The sequence below is a fragment of the Strongyloides ratti genome (assembly GCF_001040885.1).
Source record: "Strongyloides ratti genome assembly S_ratti_ED321, chromosome : 2".
Classification (NCBI taxonomy): Eukaryota; Metazoa; Nematoda; class Chromadorea; order Rhabditida; family Strongyloididae; genus Strongyloides; species Strongyloides ratti.
In genome coordinates this window covers 14,777,386-14,799,984 of record NC_037308.1, presented here as the reverse complement: position 1 = coordinate 14,799,984, position 22,599 = coordinate 14,777,386, and the positions used below count along the sequence as shown (strand labels likewise).

Sequence of the window (22,599 nt, the reverse complement as noted above, 5' to 3'; positions counted from 1 at the left end):
AACTAAATATATAATGCTTATTTATATTGGCATATCTCTTAATTTATACTAAAAACTTTTATAAGTCCTTATTAACTTTTTAAAGGTAATATTAAGTTTGAGGTTGCAGATGTTTTTGAAGATTTTTTTATTATAAAAAATATAGTTATATTAATATTTAACCAAAATTAATTTATTTATTAATACAAATTTTTTTTTATATAAATGTATTTATTATTGTTAGTTGTATATTTAAAGTAAAAAATATTATCAATTGTTTTGAAGAAAAATTTATTACTAATCACTTATTGATAATTCAATAAAAACAAACATTTTAGTTTTATTTAATTTATACCATATTGAAAATGTTTTTTTGGAAATATTATTATGATGGTAAAATGACAAACAATTCTTCTACTAATATTTATATTGATATTCAATCCAATATATTATTATTCTTTTTAATATTGATAGTGATTAAATATTTTGTCATGCATAATTATTTATTAGTTTTTTTTTTCTCTATAGTCGTAAATATATCTTTTACTTTTTTTTTCTCTTTTAGAAATTATTCTATTATGGTAACTTTTACCTTTAAATTTATTTTACCAAGGACAATTTTAAATTTATTATCAAATTTATACAATTATCTTTTTTTCTTTTAATAACTAAAAAGAATATAAAAATTTAATGTCAAAGGTTTTTATATTTGCTTCTATTAGTAAATCTGCCAATATTTACTCGATTTATTTTAAAATATTTACATTAATAAGATATTTTACCATCACACTGATAAACATAGAATCTCGACTTGTCCTTTTTATTAATATACCACTCTATTAATAAACTAATCATTAGCTTTTATTACATTTTTTTTTTCTCTTTATCTTTCAATTTATACAAACAATGTTCATTTTTTTAAAAAGGGTTTTAAAACTATTTATTATTTTTCTTTAGATAATATTTTTTTTTTTATTAATACTATAATTATTTTGATCTATATGTTACATTTTTATTTCATACCTATTTGTCGTCAAATAAAAATTTCTTATCTTTTTTTTTATAGTTAATATTTATTTTATTAATTAACTTTTTCACATTTATATACTATTCAACATATTTTAATATTTTTATGACATTTTAAAATATCATATTTTCTTCAAGAAGAGATCAACTATTATTATTTTCTTTTCGTTAAAATATAATATTTTTTATTTTTTTTTAAAAAACTAACGACATTTTAAAAGAATAAAAACAATAAAACAGTGCAACTTTAGTTCAAATATACAGAGAATTCCCTAATTTCGTTTTCCTCATTCAATCTTCTTATAATAACCTTCAATGGGGTGTAGTCTTTTTTTTTTTTTTTTTGTTAGATAACAAAACAACTCATTTCCGTTTAAGCAGATTATAAATTGAAAGCAAGTAGTTGTAGAATTGGAATGAAGTAAATTATGATAGCTTGAACTATAAAGGTGTTCCTCAGCCAATAACATCCTACTGCCACAATACTACTATATTTGCTTTAACTTAATCTTTTCGACAGATATATATATATATATATAAAAGATATATATGATTTAAACTAAACTATTTCTAAGATATACTGATATTTTTTTTTTGCTAACTACTGAATATTATATTATTATTTTAATATTCTTTTAATAAACAAAATCCATTTTTTTTAATACATAAAAATTTATTGATACTTATTTTATTTGACATAATGAACTTTTTTTTAATTAGTGTTACTAATTATATAGTAATTATTTTTTTCTTTCAATTCATTTTTATAATACTTAAAAGTAAATAAAAAAAAAACTTTAGTTTTATAACAACGGATTATTTTTGTAAACTACATATATCATCTATCTATTTATCTTTTTTTGGTAATTATAATCAATCACTGAATATAATAAGGATAACTTTTTTTTTTATTTTACCCTATTTTATTAATAATTACTATTATATATCATATATTGAGGTAAATTTTTTTTATTATAATTATTTTATTATGTAAATTACTCTACTTTTTATAATTTAATTTTTTTTTTTTCACTTTTATTATATATCTTTTTTTTTTTAATTTATTGCCTTGTTATGATAAAATTATTTATTATAATAAAATAAAGAAGTAAAGTTTCTAGAGCAAACTTTTTTTTTTTCTAATGTAAATATTGTCTTACAGTTAACAAAAAAAAAATGCACATCTTAATAGATTAGAAGCAATAAAACTATTCTCTAAATTCTTCCAATCTCACACTTTTTTAAACATTTATGAGATGTAACAAAAACTTTATACAGTTGATATATTTTGTGTCGATGTATACGTATCGCAATCTTCCATCAAAAAAGCGACACACCGCATTTGCATTCTTCCACTTTTTCAATCTTCCATTGGTCATAGAACAGAACATAAGGTTTATGTAAAAAAAAAAGCACCCTAACTAACTAAAATGTGAGCATCTGCGATACAATCGGGCTAATGTGCTCGTATACTAAAAATGTATTTGGTCGACGGAAGACATTACAATGCTCGAGATGCTGCTATACATTTTGCGATAACTTATTAAGAAGTGTAAATGTTGCGATATAGAAAAAAGCATTTATCTTGGTCAACATTCTTATATGAAAAAGAATTATGTTACAAAAAGCTGACTATCACTAGAGGATACTCGTTTTTGTTCTTGAACTATAATAATAAAATCTAATTAACTAACTTTTTTACTTCCCCATTCTTTTACACACATATATACAAATATATAATTATCAACCTCATACAATAATTTTTGTTAAAATCAAAAAAAGTTACATTATTTTATAATTTTAAATGATCATATATTTATTTATTACAATTATAATTTATTATATATATTTTTTTATTATTTTAACATTTTCAATTAATTTAATTGCATTTTTTTTTTAAATACTTTCTTTTAGTGAAGCCATAATAGTGTCTTTTGTGTTATGAGACTGATTGATTAGAAGTTCGGGATTGTCTAACTTTTGTATATAAACATGAGCCATCGATGAATTGATCATATGTATAGTCATATTTTAAAATAATATTATTTCAAAAAGTTTTTTTTTTATATAAATTTTTTTTTATCTTCTTAAGTTAATATCTATTTTACTAAAAACAAATATATATACACTTTATAATTCTTTTTATTTCTTAACCTTTTTTTTTATATTTTATTGTATAATTTGCACATTATTATAAATATATATTTTTATATCATAATGTAAATTTTATCATATAATATTATTAATTGTCTCATTATTTTATTTTACACATTGTACTTTAAAATGTAAATCCTCAATGTACTCTTAAAATAAATAAAAGAATGACTGACATAGTAAAATAAAAAAAAAAAAATGTAACAATTTATATAATATTTTCCATATTTTTTTGTTTTTATCATAGTATTAGCAAATCAAAAGTGCATTTGCTTACTATTTATTTCCCATATTATATAATGTGCCTTTTTATAAAATAAAGTTATTTAATATGAATCGCCATTTTATATTACCAAATCACTGCCATCATCTTTGTTCATTTCAGGGTTAGAAGGTTGAATGTTAAAAAAAAAAACATCAGTTCCCCACCGACTAATCAGAGACACATCAACTTACTGAGTATCATTTTCGTTCATTGTATTACCATACTACTCAACCCGTATATTTTTTTAAACACATTTTATATATATATATATATAATTTTATATTATAAATTTTAACCTTATTAAAATATAATTTTTTTTTTTTTATTTATAGGTTTTTTTTTTGTACATTTTGTATCATATTTGCAAGTTTGGCGGCTTAAATATTGTGTATTTTTGTGATAATACCAATTTCTTGAAAAATAAAAATAGTGTATATATTAAAAACTAAATACTGATACATTGAGAAAAATATAACATTTATAATATTATTTGATCAAAAAAAAAAATTTTTTTATCATTCTATAATTATGGCAATGGCTCAAGAACAATGGTCTAATAATAATAGTTTTAATGTTTGGAGAGATGGAAAAGGTGATGATGAACATGGTGGAGAAAATTTAAAAACTCAACCTATTTCTTTAATTGATGAAATGGATATGGATCAAAATGAAGTTTTAAATACTTATGTTGACAATGTTCTTAGTTCAACACCATTAGAGAAGTACCATCATGGTTCACAAATTACATCTTTTCAAAGAGATATTAAAAATAATGATGAGGGAAATAAAATTAATGGTGTTGTTGAAGAACCAATTACCAAAAATGAAAGTACTGTTAATATTCCATTTAATAGTATTGAAAATAATACTCCTGGTAGTGTACCTTTAGCTAGTACACCAGATTTTTTTACAATGAATATGTTAGGTGGTGTCCAAAATGGACATATATATTTTAATCAACCACCTAATACTAATGGTATACCTTTTAGTACTACTTCTACAAATTATACTATTAATTCATGGACAAATGCCTTTTCTAATTCAATGGGTGTTCCAATGGATGGTAATGTTATGCCTAGAGATCCAAATACCATTTATTCATCATCACCTGCATCTAATGTTGGTCCATATAATCAAATACCTTATCATCCTGCTCAACCAATGTTTAATCTTACTAATACATTTGATGGTATATCATTAGGTGCAAATTCTACACATTCTGGAGATAGAAGAAATTCTGTATCATCACAAACTTCTCATGATTATATTAATGGATATCATTCATTTTATAATGGTCCAACACATATTCATCCTGGTATGGGTAATGGAATACCACAATATTATATTGCACAACAATCATATCCAAGAGGAGGAACATTTAATAATAATTATCAACATTCACGCCGCCAAAATACACGTCAATTAAATGGTGAAGAAAAAAAAAGTAATAGATCAACATTACTAGAAGACTTCCGTAATAGTCGCATACCTCAATTGAGTTTATCAGAACTGGGTAAACAAGTTGTTGAATTTGCTCAAGACCAACATGGATCCCGTTTTATTCAACAAAAACTAGAAAGAGCTAATTTAAAAGAAAAACAAATGGTTTTTGATGAAGTCATTCAACATGCACATAAATTAATGACAGATGTCTTTGGAAATTATGTCATTCAAAAATTTTTTGAATATGGAACTATTGAACAAAAAATGCAATTAACAGAAAAAATTAAAGGAAATGTTATGGATTTAGCTTTACAAATGTATGGATGTAGAGTTATTCAAAAAGCTTTAGAAAGTGTTGATAAAGCTAATCAATTAGAATTATTAAGAGAAATGAAAGGTGAGGTATTAAAATGTGTTAAAGATCAAAATGGTAATCATGTTGTACAAAAAGTAATTGAAAAAGTTAATCCTAAAGATTTACAATTTATTATTGATGCTTTTACAAAAAATAAAGAAGAAACTGTTGTAACACTTTCTGCTCATCCATATGGTTGTAGAGTTATTCAAAGAGTTTTGGAACATTGTACTGAAGCACAAAAAAGACCTATTCTTGAACAACTTTTAGAAAATGTTGAAACATTAATAATTGATCAATATGGTAATTATGTCATTCAACATGTTATGGAACATGGTGATCAAGCAGATAAAGATCGTATTGTATCACAAATACGTGGTGATGTTCTTAAATTTGCCAGACATAAATTTGCTTCAAATGTAATTGAGAAATGTTTAACATGTGGAGGAAATCAACAAAAAAATCAATTGATTATTGAAGTTTGTGGAGAGTAAGTTTATATAAATATATATATATATATTAATTATTTATCAATTATAGTTCTTCAAATACACCACTTCTTGAGATGATGAAAGATCCATATGCTAATTATGTTGTTCAAAAAATGTTGGATGTTGCTGATAGTGCACAAAGAAGAAGAATGATGATAGCAATAAAACCACACATAATATCTCTTAGAAAATATAATTATGGGAAACATATAATTACAAAACTTGAAAAATACTTTCAAAAAAATAATCCCAATATTCAAGGAGGTTCTCTTTCTCCAAATGAAAATGCCCCACTACCAACAAATGGAAATTTTCATGATTTTGGTACAACATTTTAAAAAAAATAACACAAACAGCCACCAAATTTTGTATTAAATAAGCTTCATTTTTATATAATATTTATCTAAATTCAACTCCCCAAATTATCTAGTAGGAATTCATGTACAAAGTGTAAAAATATGTATACTTGTTCAAAATGAAAACGTCAAAAAGGTTGTTTTTTTTTTAATTTGTAACAACTATTGTTTATAATTAATCATTAAATGCCTCTCCACCTTTTGAGGGAGTACAAAAAAAAATGTACTATATAATTTAATGTATCTATTTTTATAGCTAAATTCAAAAATAGTTTCTTGTAATTAAGATTTTGCTTTTAATGAGATAACAATTTTCATTAGCCAAAAAAAAAGAAATTTTTTTTTTTTTCGTTATGTAAAAATGTATGTATCTTATATTGTTATTGTAAATTTCGTTATTGCTTTTAATAAAAATCATTATAGTTGAATTAAAATTATTGTTTCTTTCATTTGTTATAAATAAAAATTTTTTTATCCAATTTATTTAGTATTTTTTTTTATTAAATCAAAAAATGTTTTACAATGATTTTCTTCATTTTTTTTTGGAAAGTCGTTGACTTAAAGTACATTCATTAGCATTGACAATTCACACTATATGTTCTTATCTTATTTTTGATAACGTATTGTTATATTTTTTTTTAGTATTGTTTTTAATTAAATAATATATTATAAGTATGTGGAGGAGAAGTTTTCTTTTAGGAAATCGTATTTATGCAACAGGTATTTGTGTTGGTGGAACTAGTTTAGCAGCAACAGTTCTTGTTCAACAAAAAGATGATAGAATAGATGGAGTTGATGTTTTATCAAAAGCTAGACATATAAATGGCCCATTAGATAAAACTGGTCTAAAACCTCGTTTATATCAATATCAAGCTTGTCCTTTTTGTTGTAAAGTACGTGCATTTTTAGATTATTATGGTTTTGATTATGATATTGTTGAAGTAAATCCTTTATCAAGAAAAGAATTAAAATTTTCTCCAGGTCAAAAAAAAGTTCCTGTTGTAACATGTTCTTGTTTAGATCAATCAATGACAGAATCTTCCTTAATTATGTCAATATTTGCAACATATCTTAAACGTAAAGAATTATCAATAAAAGATGTTGTTGAATTGTATCCACCATTAACACAAGTTGAAGCAAAATCTGGTAAAGAAGTCAAAACATTTCCAAATAAATATTTTATTATGCTTGAAAAGGAAGATAGAAGAAAATTTGATGTTCAATATGCAAGAGAAGAAAGAGAATGGCGTGAATGGGTGGATGAACATTTTATTCATATTATATCACCAGCAATTTATCGTACTTTTGGAGAAAGTATTGAAACATTTAAATGGTTTTCAAAAGCTGGAAATTGGGAAGATATTTTTAGTTATATAGAACGACATTCTGCTATTTATGTAGGTGCTATTGCTATGTATTTTGTTTCTAAAGGACTTAAAAAGAAACATAATATTAATGATGCAAGAAAAGAAATGGAAGAATCTTTAAATAAATGGATGGAAGCTATAGGTCCTTCAAGAGTATTTATGGGGGGTAATGAACCAAATCTTGCAGATATTGCATTATATGGTGCAATTCAATCATTTGTTGGTTTAGAATGTTTTGAAGAAATGAAAAAAAAAACAAATATTGATAAATGGTTTACTCCAATGGATAATTTAGTCAAAAAAAGGTATGGATCAAAATATCTTGGAAATAAATGTTAATTTAATTTTATTTTTTTGTTACTTGTTATACAGTAAATATAGGTTTATTAAGAATATTTATATATATATATATATATAAAAAAAAACTAATAATGTATTCTATTAAATTTTTCTTTACTAAATCTTATTCTATTAATAATATGATTTTTGTTATCTCTCTTATTCTTTTTTCTTTGAAAAATAAAACCAAAGTAGAATTCTAAAAACAGACTTCTGATACGTCTTTGTGTTATACAAAGAGCAAGTGGAGTTGTTAAAAAACAAATATCTTCAGCAAAATAATATATAAAAGATGTCATTAGAACAATACTTTTCAATCGAAATAAAATTAAAATTAAATAAAATAAATTTGCAATATACATTAATACATCAGTTACAGTTTGAATTATAACAAATATTAAAAATTTTTTTTGTTTTTTATATTCAAGACTATTTTCATTTCTTGAATATTTTTTTTTTTTTAAAATTCTCCATGACATAAATCCAAAAATGGCAGATGATAATGCCAAAATTAATCCAACAAGTATATTATATATAGATAAAATTTGTATATATTTATTTTGTGAAAAAATTATTATAACAGTATTCATTTGATTATTTAATCTTATAGTAGCATAATAAGGTGCACACATTATAATACCAGGACATAATAATAATATTTGAAAAGTATATATAAAAAATAATGTTTTAAATGAAAAAATTTTTTTATATGATAAAGGATATTTAACTGCAGCATAACGATTTAAAACAAGAGCAAATTGTCCAAATCCTATTGAAGCTGGTAATATTGTTAATAAACCAAAATAAATTCCATTTAATGTTTTTATATTAGCATAGTATTCATTTAAAAATTTAAGATTAGGTAATCTTTTTACTAAGTATTTAAAAAAAATTAATAATACTTCAAGAAATATATTAAATAAAAGTTGTAAATAAAAAATTGGTAAAAATGTTTTATTTTTTTTAATAAGATTTACTAATATAAATATCCACATAAGTATAACAAATGTTACTAAAAATATATCTAAAATAAATAGTATAACAGTAAAATAAGCCATAACTAAAATATTAAAATAATTTTTAAAAAATTTGATCTAATTATTATATAGTGAGATATTTAAAAAAAAAAATACACTTGATATCATTATTTTTTTCTTTAAGTTTATGTACTTTAAGTGTTCAAGTAAATTAATAATTTAATAATTATAACTAATATCAACCTAAAACGTAGTTATTGAAAATTTATTTAAAAATAATATTAAGGTAAAGAAGAATGAAAGATTTTTTTATTGTTTCAATTAATATTATAATTAAATATAAATTGTTTATCTAACTAACAGTTAATTTCTGAACACAACTAAATATGAAAAAATTATTTTAAATTACTTTGTACCTCTAATTTTTAATTTTTAATAAAAAAAAATAATTATATATTATTTAATATAAGAAATTTACTTTATAATTAATATAAAAATACTATATTATGAAGTTTGAGTTTATCTTTTTTATTAAAATATAAGTAAATAATAAAAAAAAAATTAAAATGTTAAAATTTTTCTTGTGTTTCTAAGTAAATGGTTTAAGTATGAATTTAATAAAAAAATATGTTACAAAGTTTAGAATCATAATCACTTTTTCCACCAATTGCCTACTTTTTATTATTACCATATATGAAAGAATGTAATGATATAACTAAGTTTAATTTAAGACCATACTTAATATCATCATAAACTATAGAAACACTCTTTTTATTATTGTAAACAGAAAGATAGTATTTGATATCTTAAAACAATTTAAAAATTTCATCAAAGATATGAAATAATGCTGTAACATATTTAATATCAAATTTAATCAACATGTTATTTTTTATATTATAATATTATTGATCTTTAAATGTGTTATAATAAACTTATATATTCTTTAGTTTGAGGAAATACATATTTGAATCTTGATTTATAATAGTAGATACTTTTTTATTTCTGTGACTTTTATCAACATTTTTAAGTTTTTTTTTCTTAGTAAATCATTACATTCTTTTAATGAAACAATTGATAATATAATAAAATGGATATTTTTTTTATATTGATATAAATGTAATTATATAAACTACAAAGAAATATTGTTATAAATGATTAATTACGATAAGAATATAATTTTTAAAAATCTTTATACAACAATTTCAAATATCAAAATATATGGTATATAGATAAAAAGTGTGTTTGAATGATAAAAAAACTGTCAATTAAAAGATACATAGTGTACAATGATTGAAAAAAACATTTGATACATAATAAAATATTTACTATAGAATTTTTTTTATACTATTGTCCAAATCTGACATCAAAATTGAAGCTAATCATATTTTTTTATAACTTTTAACATTTTAATCATCTTCAATTTTTGATATTTATTAAAATAAATTTGAAACTTTATACAATAACTTGGAAAAATTATATATTTCTGAATTTCAATTATAATGTGCTTATAAATCTCTTGTATCTATCGTCAAAAGAAACTTGTTAATAATATCATTTTGTAAAAAATTATTAACATTTATCTAAAAATATATTCTTTTCAAAAATTTTATCAATTATAATGTGAATATATTTGTGTAGAAAATAATATTAATAAAATAACATTGAGGAATATATAATAGGGGTTTATTAATTTTTATATTTTGTACTTTAATTTTATATGACTATTTTGGAGTTGTACATTGTATGCTTAGTTAGCCATAATTAGATACGCGCCACTAATTGAGTATAAATACTTAGCTAGAAAGTAGTTTTTTTTCAGTCTGACTATTTAACTAAAAATTTAGTGCTGTATACCTAGTGGCCACTAGCGTTTAATTTATCCTAAATATTGTAATTTGGTTAAGATTTAAATAAAAAATTGTAATAATATATCTTTTGGTTTCGGAAAGGTACGCCATACAATTTTATTTAATCTCCTACTCAAAAGAGTATCTTAATTAAAATATTTCTGGTTTCAAAGGAGGTTTGTGCTATCAATCTATGACAACCACCAGAAGCCAAAAGAAACAACTTGATCAAGAAAGAAGAGCTAAAATTAGCAACACTACACGACGCGTTATAAAAGAGACCAAAGGCGATAAAGACCAGGTCGAAAGTATTTCTACAAGAAATCATAGTTCAATAGAAGCTTCAAATTCTAATAAAATGGATGAAAGTAACACATCCCAAGATTGGCAACTTGCAATTAATGAACTGAGAGATGAAATCAAATTCCAAATGGAAGAAATGATGGAAAAATTAACTAAGTTAATATTATCCAACAAAGAAAATAATACTGGGAATTCTAAAAGTGAAATGATCACCAACCCTAGTAAAAATGGAGATACATCCAACCCTACAGACTCAATCTCAATGCAAGTATTACAAGCCATAAATTACAATAATCTCATTGAACCATTTGATGGGACTGATAAAGATGTAAACATTAAATCATGGTTTACAAATTTGGAAAAATATTTTAAATTGAACAACATTCCATATGATAAATATGTAGACCATTTATCCTTAAAACTTAAAAAGGAACCATTAGAAGTTCTGTTATCTAGTGATGCTGAATATACAAAGATTAAAGAAGAATTAATTCTTTTGTATGATACAAATAAGTCAATAATATCAGCTGAAAGAGAACTTGATGCCTTAACAAAACCTATTGATAAAATTCAAGAATTAGAGAAAAGAGCTAATAAGATAAAGGAACTCTCCAGAACCATTTATCAAGGCAGACCAACAGAAGAAAGGCTCAAAGCTCAATCAAAAAAATTATGGTCATTACTAAAGCCTGGAATAAGAAAACTTATCAAATTACCAACAAAATATGATGATTTTGATTGGGAACTATTCATACTTGAGATCAAGCAAACATTTGAAATTGAAATGGCTGAAACTAGAGAAAGAAAAAGTAAATCGAGAAAGAATGAGGATAACCAGCATAGAGAAAAGAAATGTAAAAATATCGGATGCAAGTATCCATATAACCATGAAACTGAGAAATGCAGAATGCCTAAGCCTAAGAGCAAAGGAAGTGAAGTAGAAGAAAAGAATAATCTAATTGATACTGAAGATAAGGATATCGACTTACTTCACATAAAAGGAGAAATATCAAACATACCGGTAGTTATTGCTATAGATTCTGGTTCCACATTTACTTCAATCAGTAAACATTTGCAAGATCTTTTAAGAATGGGAAATAAGATTGGTTCTGAAACGAAAATAAAACTAATTGATGGTATTACAACAATAAAAAGAGCAAAAGGCAAAAGGACTCTAAAAATGGGAGATAAATTAATAACTCTTAAAGATCCGATGATATTCAATACAAGTAAACACAATTTTGACATACTCTTGGGAAGAGATATTTTGAAGAAATATGGTGCCATTATAGACCATAGACTTGAAACCATAAGATGGACTGAAAATACACCTGAGCAACATTTAAACTTCCTAATAACACCAAGCAATTCTAAAGAACAAGAATATGACAGGATAACTTTTTCAGATTTGGAAGTTAGAAATTATGGGTTAAGTAAAGAATTAGTTGACAATCATATTGAAACTAATTTTCATATGAGAAAGGAAAGTATTCATGATTCAATGAAACAACTTGAACTTGATGAATATATTTCAAAAGCTGACTCTGAACTCAGAAAAAATTATTCTTCAGTATTCATATGCAATGATGCTCAGATAATTCCTACTTTAGTGGCAGAAAAACAGAATTTTAACTTCACAAAAGAAGAGAAATCTGTTAAAACCTATGGACTATCTTATCATAATCAGAAAATAGCACTACAATTGGCCAAGATATGGGAACAAGCAGGAATAATCCAAGAAGGAGAACCTGACAATGGAATAACGCACCCAGTAATAATTATAGACAAAATGAGAGGTGAAGAAATTAAAGATAATATGGATATCACCAGCAGATACAGACTTGTATGTGACTTCAGAAATATTAATAAGTTTACAGTTAAACATTCTGAAATTGCCATGAACATAACTAACAGCATACTTATAAATAGACCATTTGTATTTTGTTCCAAGTTGGATTTTAAAACAGCATATGGACAGATAAAATTACATCCTTCTAATACAAAATCCTTTAATATTACTATTGGTCATAAAAAATTTAATTATTTAACACTTCCACAAGGAGCAAAAAATAGTTCCACCCTATTTAAGATAGTTATGATGAATGTGTTCAAAGATTTATTTGAAGAACAAAAAGTTCAATGGTATCATGATGACATGTTAATAATGACTCATGCAGATCCTGAAATTCCTCTAACATTGGAAATTGAAAAAGAGAAAGCTTTAGAACATTTCAAGCTTCTTAAGATTGTTCTACAAAGAATGAAAAATAATAATATAAAAGTATCACAACTAAAATCACAATTATTTCAAAAATCAGTTAATTACTTGGGATTTACCTTAACAAGAACAGGATGGCATCCTTCTATCCAATCTGTAAATCGAATCTTAAATAGAGGAAGACCTGATTCCAAAGAAAGTCTAAGAAGATTCCTATATGCCAGTAATTATTTTTCTTGTTGTATTCCAAATTTTAGTACAACTGCAGCATGTTTGTATGAATTAGTGAATCAAAAAACAAAAACAGCATTCCAATTATTGCCACATCATCAAAAGGCATATAATCATATTGTCCAATCATTATGCAACATTAATAATAAACTTTATTTTGGAAACCCAAATAAAGATTATATTATCAGAGTTGATGCTTCAAATACAGGTATTGGAGGCTCTATTTCACAAATCATTCACAATATTGAAACAAACACAACACAAGAATACCCTTTAGGATTCATAAGTTTTCGATTACCTAAAATAACTAGAAGGAGATCTAGTACTTACCTTGAGCTTAAAGGAATAGCAGCAATACTTGAATACTATAAGTTTCTTCTTGAAAATGTTCCTGGAAAGATAAGAATATACACTGATCACCGTCCACTCCAAAAATTGAGAGATACAGCAACATTATCCAAACATGTAGAACTTCTATCACATATAGATAAATTCAATTGTGAATTTATATATGAACCTGGAAAAAATCATGTTTTACCAGACTGGTTGAGTAGAATGGATAATAATGAATCATTGGAGGATGATGAAACAAAAGGATATGATGACTCAGAACAAAACTTTGAAACACTTACTTGTTTATTTCAAAAAAGAAAAAGAGGTCGTCCAAGAAAGCAAATTAACGAGAATGAAACACATCAAGACACAGTTGAAACCACAGACAATTTTTTAACTAAAATATTCACACAAAATGTCCCATTCTCAAGAGAGGAACTGATAGAGGAACAGAGTAAAGATTACAATTGCAAACAGGCAAAGGAGAGGGGCTACTTCATGAATTATGAAGTCAGAACCAATGAAAATAACATATTACAAGTGCGTTATCCGAAATCTGAAGAAGAAAGGGATAATGTAGAGAAAACTTGGAGAACCTTGATCCCCCTAAACATGGCCGAAAAAGTAATTAAGATGTACCATGAATTTGGTCATTTTGCATTCTTAAAAACATTAGCTTCAATAAATTCAAGTTGTTACATACCACAACCAGGAAAAATTATAAAGAAAATTTTGAAGTGCTGCGAAACGTGTAATTTAAGAAACCCGGGACAACACTCCCAGCCCAGTCACAAAACCATAGAACTGTCACATCTCCCATTCGAAAACCTCTCCATTGACATAATAATACCTAAAACTGTGGACAAAAACTGCAGCCATAGGTATATTTTAGTAGCTGTAGACGAGTGCACTAAATTCGTCTGGATAATCCCTCTCCATTCTAAATCCAGTAATGAAATAAACGAAAAACTTATCAAATATATTTATACAAAAGGAGGGATTCCTAAGAAACTAAGAACTGACGGAGACGGCCAGTTCAGAAGCCAAGATTTTATTGAGATGGGGAAGCAACTTGGAATAAAGGAAATCGAACTATCAACAGCCTATGATTCTAATTCCAATTCTCTCATAGAGAACAGGATAAAAACTACAAACAAAATACTTTATACACTCATGGAAAAATACCCAAACATCAGCTATTGTAAATTATTAGATTTAGTTGCTTATTATCAAAACAACTCGGCAATCATTGGTATGAATATGACACCTACTGAAATGCTTTTTGGAGTAAAACCAAGAACTATCTTATCAGATGTAATTGATAGTGAAAGTACATCAAAATTCATTGACAGAAATAATGACATAAATGAAATATTGAATTCATTTGCTTTAATTAGAAGAATTGCTAACGATGAACAAGAAAAGTTAAGAATGATGATCAATGAAAGAAAACCAGAAAAGAAGACAAATTTCGAAGTAGGAGAAAAATTTTACCTTAAACAGCCGAGGAAACATAAATTTGATAAGAACTATTCAGTGCATGAAGTATGGAAAGACTTAAGAACAAAAGTCTTGTATAAAAACAAAGAGGATGGTAAAGTATATGCAGCAAGTAAAGCAAAAATCAAGAAAGTATGAATAATTCTCGATCTCAAAAAGGGAGGAGGAATATATAATAGGGGTTTATTAATTTTTATATTTTGTACTTTAATTTTATATGACTATTTTGGAGTTGTACATTGTATGCTTAGTTAGCCATAATTAGATACGCGCCACTAATTGAGTATAAATACTTAGCTAGAAAGTAGTTTTTTTTCAGTCTGACTATTTAACTAAAAATTTAGTGCTGTATACCTAGTGGCCACTAGCGTTTAATTTATCCTAAATATTGTAATTTGGTTAAGATTTAAATAAAAAATTGTAATAATATATCTTTTGGTTTCGGAAAGGTACGCCATACAATTTTATTTAATCTCCTACTCAAAAGAGTATCTTAATTAAAATATTTCTATTGTATAAAAAAGTTTAATTCAAATCTTCTAATATTATTTAAACATGAACAATAAAATAAAAATAATACCTGAGAGAGATAGATAATATATTTGCACCTGTTAACAATTGTCAAAATAAAACCTTTTTAAAAAAAAAAATAAAATTAATAAAGTATTTAATTTAAAAGATAACAAAAAAAAACATAAAATAAATTTTTATATCACAACTATATGTTAGCTTTCATACTATCTAATATTATAATAAAAAAAATATGTGATTCACTATATTTTTTGTTCTGTAAATCATTAATAAGTTTGCCTATTCTCGTTTTTTCAAACAATTAAATAATTCTAACTTTCAAAGTAATATATATCTATTTTTCATGATTGTATTTAAAAAAAATACTTTTGTATTTATAACAAATATCTTTCTCAGGTTACAATTTTGAGATTTAAACAATAGATACATATCACAGAAGTAAAGAATTTGTCAACTTTAATTATTAGAAGATCAACAAAAATACCAACTATGTAAAATTCTCAAAAAAGAAGGAAGTGAAAAGGAAAACTATTTTAAATAAGCAGATAATTAAAAGTTTTATTCTAAAACTTTTGAAATAAGTTTTTAATAAAATAAATATATAAATTTTATAAGTTTTTGTTATTTTATAAACAATAATAAGACAGCATAATAGAAAAATCTTATGTGTGAAAAAAAAACAAAAAATATTGTAGTAATTTAATTATAAATTAAATCAGAAGTAAAAAAAAAAGATTTAAAAAAACTTGAGATTAGAAAATTAAACTTTAACGAAAATTGGAATATGATAATTTTAGGCATTTTTGAAATATTAATACATTTATTTGTCTCTAAATATATTTGTATTAAGTAAGAATAAAATTTAAAATTTGCTTCTTTTTTAAGTAAGTTTTTATATTTGTTATCTACAATAATAATAATTATATCATTATATTATTATTAAAAGATAATTATTATATTTTCTTCATTTTATGAAATATGTGAAATAACAAAAACTTTTTTTTTAAAAAAAAATAAATTTAATAAGCATAATTTATTAGACCAAAATTTAGTAAACTTCTTACGTACTATTTTGTTTGTTGAGTATAAAATAAATGGATCAGATAGGCAAAGCAAATCTTCAGACAATGGATATATATGTATTGCCAATGCATACCAATTGTCATAATTTAGTGATCCAGAAATAAATTGTATAATTTCTGTTATCGTCAATATAATAAATGCAATTGTTTGTAAAAATGTATACAAAAATAATGGTAATTCTTTTTTTATTCTTTTATTATATGAATTTTTGTGATTTACTATTTTTTTAAGTAGAAAAATATTCCATGTTCCAATTATTGTTCCAAATAAACACATTATGATACCAATAATAACTCCTGATGTTAATAAAGTATTTGAAATTGTTTTATTATCAACTTCAAAAATTAAAGTTTTATTGTTATTAGTGTAATAACTTTTCATATGACAATTCATCGGTATAAAAATCATAAATGAAGGTAATAAAACTTGGAACATTATTAAATAAATAGTTAACTTATTATTTTCTTGATTAATATCTGTTGGCCGTTTTAAAACAATAAAACGATTGATCATTAGATTACATTGTCCAATACAAACAACTATATATAAATACCAAGATAGTCCATGAACAATTCCTGGTATATTTTGAGCAAATATATACCAATCATTAAAAATATTAAATAATGGTATACGGATAATAAAATATTCAACAACAATAAAAATCATTTCACAGCATGCATTAAAAAATTTTTGATGATAAAATGGAGATGAAAAATCAGGATCATTTTTAAAAATTGAAAAACCAATAAAAATAGTCATTAGTAAACAAAAAGGTATACAAATACTATCTATTATTAATAAGCAAATAATATAATATATATTGCTCATTTATAAAAACTATATTAAAATAAGATATTTTTTAACAATTTTTTTTTAAAAAAATATTTTCTATTCTAAATATTTAGAAATATAATCTAACAAATATTTTTTTAAAACAACATAATTATATTTTTCTAAATTTCCATAAAAACTATAATTTTTTTAATTCTTAAAAAAGTATCCTAGTATAATTTAAATTATTATATAAATTAACGGAAAAAAAATATTAACTTTTATATCATTAAAAATTTTAAAAATAGAAAACGTTGTTATTGTATCCGTATACTTATTCATTTTTTTTGTTATATTTATTATTAATTAAATCCAAAACAAATATTACGTTAAGTATTAAAGATATTATGATGTTTTAATCCTATCAATATTTTGATTTTTGGTTTTCAATAAGTTATTTTAAGAATAATTTTCTATATGGTAAAATTATTAACTCAACATAACTATAAAAAAAACAATAAATTTTTTTTTAATATTTAAAAAGTATAAGTAAAGTAATAAATACGTTAAATAAAAAGTAATTGATAAAAAAAATTTAAATTAAAAAAAAAATAGTATTAGTACAAATATATAACAATTGGTTATATATTTATTATAAAAAATGATTTAAAAAATAATTATCAAAAATAATTCTAAAAAAAGATGTTAAGTTATAAATATAATTATTAGCTTAAATATTAATAGTTTAACTATTTATAATTTTGTATATTTTAGGGGTAAAAAAAAATTTTTTTAACTTACTAAATTAAGGGATATACTTTATATTTACATTCAAAAAAACAAAGACAATAGTTTAGGTAATTACTTTTAATTTATTACAATATTTAGTTTTTTTATATATAATATTCATACTTTTAGATTTAAATAAAATATTGTTATATATGTTTTGTTTTGGAAATTGATAACTAGTAATACCTATAGCTTTAACATCATTAAATTATTAGTTGTTTGAAAATTAATTAAAAAATATTTTTCAAACAATAATATTAAATAATACTCATTGAAAAATGATAATTTCAATAATAAAATAAAATTTTAGGCAATATTTTATACATTCCCGATTTCATTAACTTAATTAAAGTATCATAAAAGTAAAAAAAAAAATGAAATCTTTTTATAATCTTTTATGTTAACTAAAATAAAATTGTTACTAACTTAAAAGTTTTTTAAAAAACTAACAATTGAAAAAATAAATAAATAAGTGTAATATTACTTTATAAAATAATATAAAAGCAATATTAAAATTATATCAAAATTAAAATATGTGCCTCAAATGAGCACATCCATTAAATTGTATATAAAACATAAAACTTCCATATAATCAAAAAAAAATTTCCTTAACACTAGAATTTTATTTATTGCAAACTTCTTGACATAAGATTTCTATAAAAATCAAAAATTGTACTTGACGCTTTGACACCAATTCTACAAGCATCTTCAAATTCTTGAAAAATAAAATTTCCAATACATTCTATTCCAATTAAATCAGCTCCATTCTTGAATATTAAAAAAAAATTAATTAAAAGAAAGCATAACTTACAGTTAATGAAGGTTTATAAACTAATTCATAAGTACATTCAGCATTTATTTGTTCTTCTTTAGTAGGATTAAGAATAAATTTTCTACTAACTTTTTCTTGTATAACGGTAATGGCACAAAATTGATATTTCATTTCAATACCGTTATCTAAAAGTGCAAGAAATATTGCATTTATACAATCACTATAATTAATAATACCATCTTCCATCTCTAGACATGTTATTGCTAACCTAGCACGAGGATAATTTTCAAGAACTAATGCACCACGAATAATTGGAAGTATTACATGTTGAAGCTAAAAAAACCATTAAAAAATATATTTCATATTAAAAAAAAACATACTTGAAATTGTGAACATCTATCTTTTGCTCCAGAAATAGTTAAATCAACAAACATTTCTTTATCATTTCTAAAATCTTGTTTAACATCACTTGGACCATTAACTGAACAAATTAACATATTTCCATTACGGCTATAAGCACATGAACCATCAGCTCTTTGAATAAATTTTAATTGACATTTAATAGATCCTAATGCTTTTGCTTCAATCATCCCATCTTCAGAGACATTTAATACATTGACTTTATCTTCAGAAACAATTTCTTCTTTAACATCAAATGAAGACATATTTTTTATTTTATTAGACGATTTTTATATATATATATATATATATTATTAATATAATTTTTAAATGCAAATAACGAAAGTATATTATTCCAAAAAATTTAAATTGTTACATTTAATTATTCCTTTTAAGAGAAATTAAAATAATTTTTTAAATATTTAATTATTCATAGATCATATTATTGATCATTTTTAAGAAAAAATATTATTACATAATATTTTCCTAATGAATAAACATAATTCAATTCAAACAGAAGAGATAGATAAAGTAGAAGAATTAATAAAAAAAAGTGGATGTTGGGAGGCACATTTAAGATTATCTGATTGTATGATAGAAAATAGTGATTGGAGAAAGTGTCAAAAAGAAGTTCAAGAATTTAAAATTTGTATGACAAAAAAGAATTTTCAACATTACAATCAAAAAAATCAACAATAAAATGGAGGAATGTTTTAATGAAGCTTTTGGTGGTTTTTGGGAAGTAGATGATTGTTATGAAGAAAGACCTCAAGTTAAAAAACTTGATATAAAAACATTTAAAAGTTGTTATTTTTCAAAAAATTGGTTTTTAAATAACGATAAAATTTTTGATTTATTGGAGAAAGATGATTTAGATGAACGTGATGTTAATTATTATAGAGCAAGTTTTTATTGTTATAAAAATGATAACATAGAATCAATTAATTTTTTAAAAAAATTACTAGATACAGATGTTTCTCCAGCAATGAAATATTCTCATTGGACATCTATATTTAAATTGTCTTTAAATGAAGAAATTTTAGATTTTAATGAATTGAAGGACATACTTATTAATAAAATTACTAATTATGTTAAAAGTCTTGGAGAACAGATTGGTGTTTGGGAAATGACAGCGTTATTATATGGAAAATATGGAAAATCATGTGAAAAGGAACATTTAAAAAGTCTAATTTTATTAACATCTATTAATGATTTTTCATCATATTGGTTATTGTTTGATCAATTAAAAGGAATAGTAAGTTTTTTATATATATATATATATTTTAAAAACATTTTATATAGAAGGGAAACAATTTCTATATAGGGTGTAAATGTAGAGCATTACAATTATTAATGAATGAGGCTGAAGCAAGTAAAGGTTTTTTAAAAGATATTAAAATAAAGAAATATTACAACATAAAAAATAATTTAATTGATGAATATGGAGAAAAAAAATTTGAAGAAGCTACAAAAGAGATGTGCAAAGATATTTTAAATACATATGTTGAAAATATTGAAGATATGCCTCCTCCACATGCCTGTAAGATGGATGGATGTCTGAAGACAGAAGAACAAATAAATCTTATGATAAAAAATTTTATCTCTCGTTATCCATATATTTTTGTTGATTTTACTTTACCTAATCTTTGATGATAAATATATTTATTAAATTTAGTAATACTAATAAGATGTCGGTAAACAAAATTATAATATAAAAATAAATAATTTTTTTTTTTAATATCTGGTCATTATATAATAAATATTATAAATAATACCATAAAATCACATGATGTTAATTAGACAATGACAAAATTTATGGCTATAAAATCTATGATTTGTATAAATAGTTCATAACATTTGTTTTCATATATTTCATTAGGATAAATTTATATTGTTATTATGTAGTTTTAAAAGTACATACTTTTAAAGACTTCCTTGATCAAAACGAGAAACTCAACAAAAAAAAATACAGTACTATACAAAATATTTATCAATATTTTAGTACCTCTATTAAAAAAAATTTTTTGGTTATTTTTAATCATGTTAACCCTCAACTTTTAACAAATATAATTTTATATAATGAAACAAGTTTTCACATCATCTCAATTAGTATATATTATATAAAATATATTTAATTTTTTTTTAACACTATCTTATACAACTGTTAAATAGATAGTATAATAAAATTTATTCTTATTATAAATTTATACTAAAAGATTTTACCCCATTTGAATATTTTTATTAAAATTAAATACATATATATATATTTTTTTTCCATATATTTTAGATATGGGAATTAAAAGTGATTTTGTTAATATGCTTGGGGAGTTTGTTCAAATGAACAAATGTCCAGAACTGAGATCAAGAAGTGACATTTCAGAATGTGAAAAAGAAAAAACTGTATCTGAAGAATTTAGATCACGATCAAATACTAATGAAGATATAAATTCAGCTATAAATCCATTTAGACGTCATTCTATACAAATACATGTTGGAGCTGTAAGTAAATTATTTTAAAAACAAAATTATATCTTTAGTTTCTCCACTAAACTTTATTTAACTTTTAAAAATTTATATTTAACTATTTTATTTAAAAAAATATAGTATAAAGATAATCTACTTTTAAATTAATCATTTAAACAATTTTTTTTAGAAAGGATCACCTGAATCAATGGTACGCCATCGAACATACTCTGTAAATGCATCACCAGTTAATGAAACACACATTGATAAAGATATAAAAGAAGCAGCAAAAGCAGCAAGAAAGAATAAACGATTTTCCACTGGAAATATAGAAACGACTAAATCAGGAAGTTTCAAAGATATTAATAAGATAACACAAACATATAGATTGTTTAATAAACCTCGATCTACAAGTCTAGCCTTAAGTGAAGATGAAGATGAAATTTTTGATAAAAGTTTAAAAGAATCTACAAGTGTTATTAAAGAGGAGGATGATGATGATCAAATCTTTGGTGATTCTATTAAAGTAGACAGGACTACAAACATTGTTACAATAACAACTCATTAGTTAACTTTATACTAAAGTTCACATATATTATATATATAT

General features: G+C 23.1%; 8 protein-coding genes across 8 annotated transcripts; 5 read left to right on the top strand and 3 right to left on the bottom strand.

Annotated features, from left to right (window-relative positions):
• Nucleotides 1-3,952: 3,952 nt before the first annotated feature.
• Nucleotides 3,953-6,051, top strand: SRAE_2000471400 (Maternal protein pumilio; the record flags this gene model as incomplete). Its single annotated transcript, XM_024643622.1, has 2 exons — nucleotides 3,953-5,712; nucleotides 5,763-6,051. The coding sequence occupies 2 exons, from the start codon at nucleotides 3,953-3,955 to the stop codon at nucleotides 6,049-6,051; spliced, it is 2,049 nt and encodes a 682-aa protein (XP_024509272.1).
• A 692-nt stretch (nucleotides 6,052-6,743) lies between these two features.
• On the top strand, nucleotides 6,744-7,775 carry SRAE_2000471300 (Prostaglandin E synthase 2; the record flags this gene model as incomplete). Its single annotated transcript, XM_024643621.1, has 1 exon — nucleotides 6,744-7,775. One exon carries the CDS (start codon nucleotides 6,744-6,746, stop codon nucleotides 7,773-7,775), a length of 1,032 nt encoding a protein of 343 aa, XP_024509271.1.
• An 86-nt stretch (nucleotides 7,776-7,861) lies between these two features.
• On the bottom strand, nucleotides 7,862-8,770 carry SRAE_2000471200 (7TM GPCR, serpentine receptor class v (Srv) family-containing protein; the record flags this gene model as incomplete). The annotated part of the gene is made up of 1 exon (XM_024643620.1): nucleotides 7,862-8,770. One exon carries the CDS (start codon nucleotides 8,768-8,770, stop codon nucleotides 7,862-7,864), a length of 909 nt encoding a protein of 302 aa, XP_024509270.1.
• A 2,022-nt stretch (nucleotides 8,771-10,792) lies between these two features.
• SRAE_2000471100 (Reverse transcriptase domain and Integrase, catalytic core domain and Ribonuclease H-like domain and Aspartic peptidase domain-containing protein) lies at nucleotides 10,793-15,322 on the top strand (the record flags this gene model as incomplete). Its single annotated transcript, XM_024643619.1, has 1 exon — nucleotides 10,793-15,322. One exon carries the CDS (start codon nucleotides 10,793-10,795, stop codon nucleotides 15,320-15,322), a length of 4,530 nt encoding a protein of 1,509 aa, XP_024509269.1.
• A 1,362-nt stretch (nucleotides 15,323-16,684) lies between these two features.
• SRAE_2000471000 (7TM GPCR, serpentine receptor class v (Srv) family-containing protein) lies at nucleotides 16,685-17,557 on the bottom strand (the record flags this gene model as incomplete). The annotated part of the gene is made up of 1 exon (XM_024643617.1): nucleotides 16,685-17,557. One exon carries the CDS (start codon nucleotides 17,555-17,557, stop codon nucleotides 16,685-16,687), a length of 873 nt encoding a protein of 290 aa, XP_024509268.1.
• A 1,427-nt stretch (nucleotides 17,558-18,984) lies between these two features.
• On the bottom strand, nucleotides 18,985-19,795 carry SRAE_2000470900 (Exosome complex component RRP46; the record flags this gene model as incomplete). The annotated part of the gene is made up of 4 exons (XM_024643616.1): nucleotides 18,985-19,125; nucleotides 19,170-19,350; nucleotides 19,399-19,463; nucleotides 19,511-19,795. The coding sequence occupies 4 exons, from the start codon at nucleotides 19,793-19,795 to the stop codon at nucleotides 18,985-18,987; spliced, it is 672 nt and encodes a 223-aa protein (XP_024509267.1).
• A 223-nt stretch (nucleotides 19,796-20,018) lies between these two features.
• On the top strand, nucleotides 20,019-20,228 carry SRAE_2000470800 (Cysteine alpha-hairpin motif superfamily domain-containing protein; the record flags this gene model as incomplete). The annotated part of the gene is made up of 1 exon (XM_024643615.1): nucleotides 20,019-20,228. The coding sequence occupies one exon, from the start codon at nucleotides 20,019-20,021 to the stop codon at nucleotides 20,226-20,228; it is 210 nt and encodes a 69-aa protein (XP_024509266.1).
• A 1-nt stretch (nucleotide 20,229) lies between these two features.
• Nucleotides 20,230-22,560, top strand: SRAE_2000470700 (Hypothetical protein; the record flags this gene model as incomplete). Its single annotated transcript, XM_024643614.1, has 4 exons — nucleotides 20,230-20,784; nucleotides 20,832-21,069; nucleotides 21,817-22,028; nucleotides 22,183-22,560. The coding sequence occupies 4 exons, from the start codon at nucleotides 20,230-20,232 to the stop codon at nucleotides 22,558-22,560; spliced, it is 1,383 nt and encodes a 460-aa protein (XP_024509265.1).
• Nucleotides 22,561-22,599: the final 39 nt, after the last annotated feature.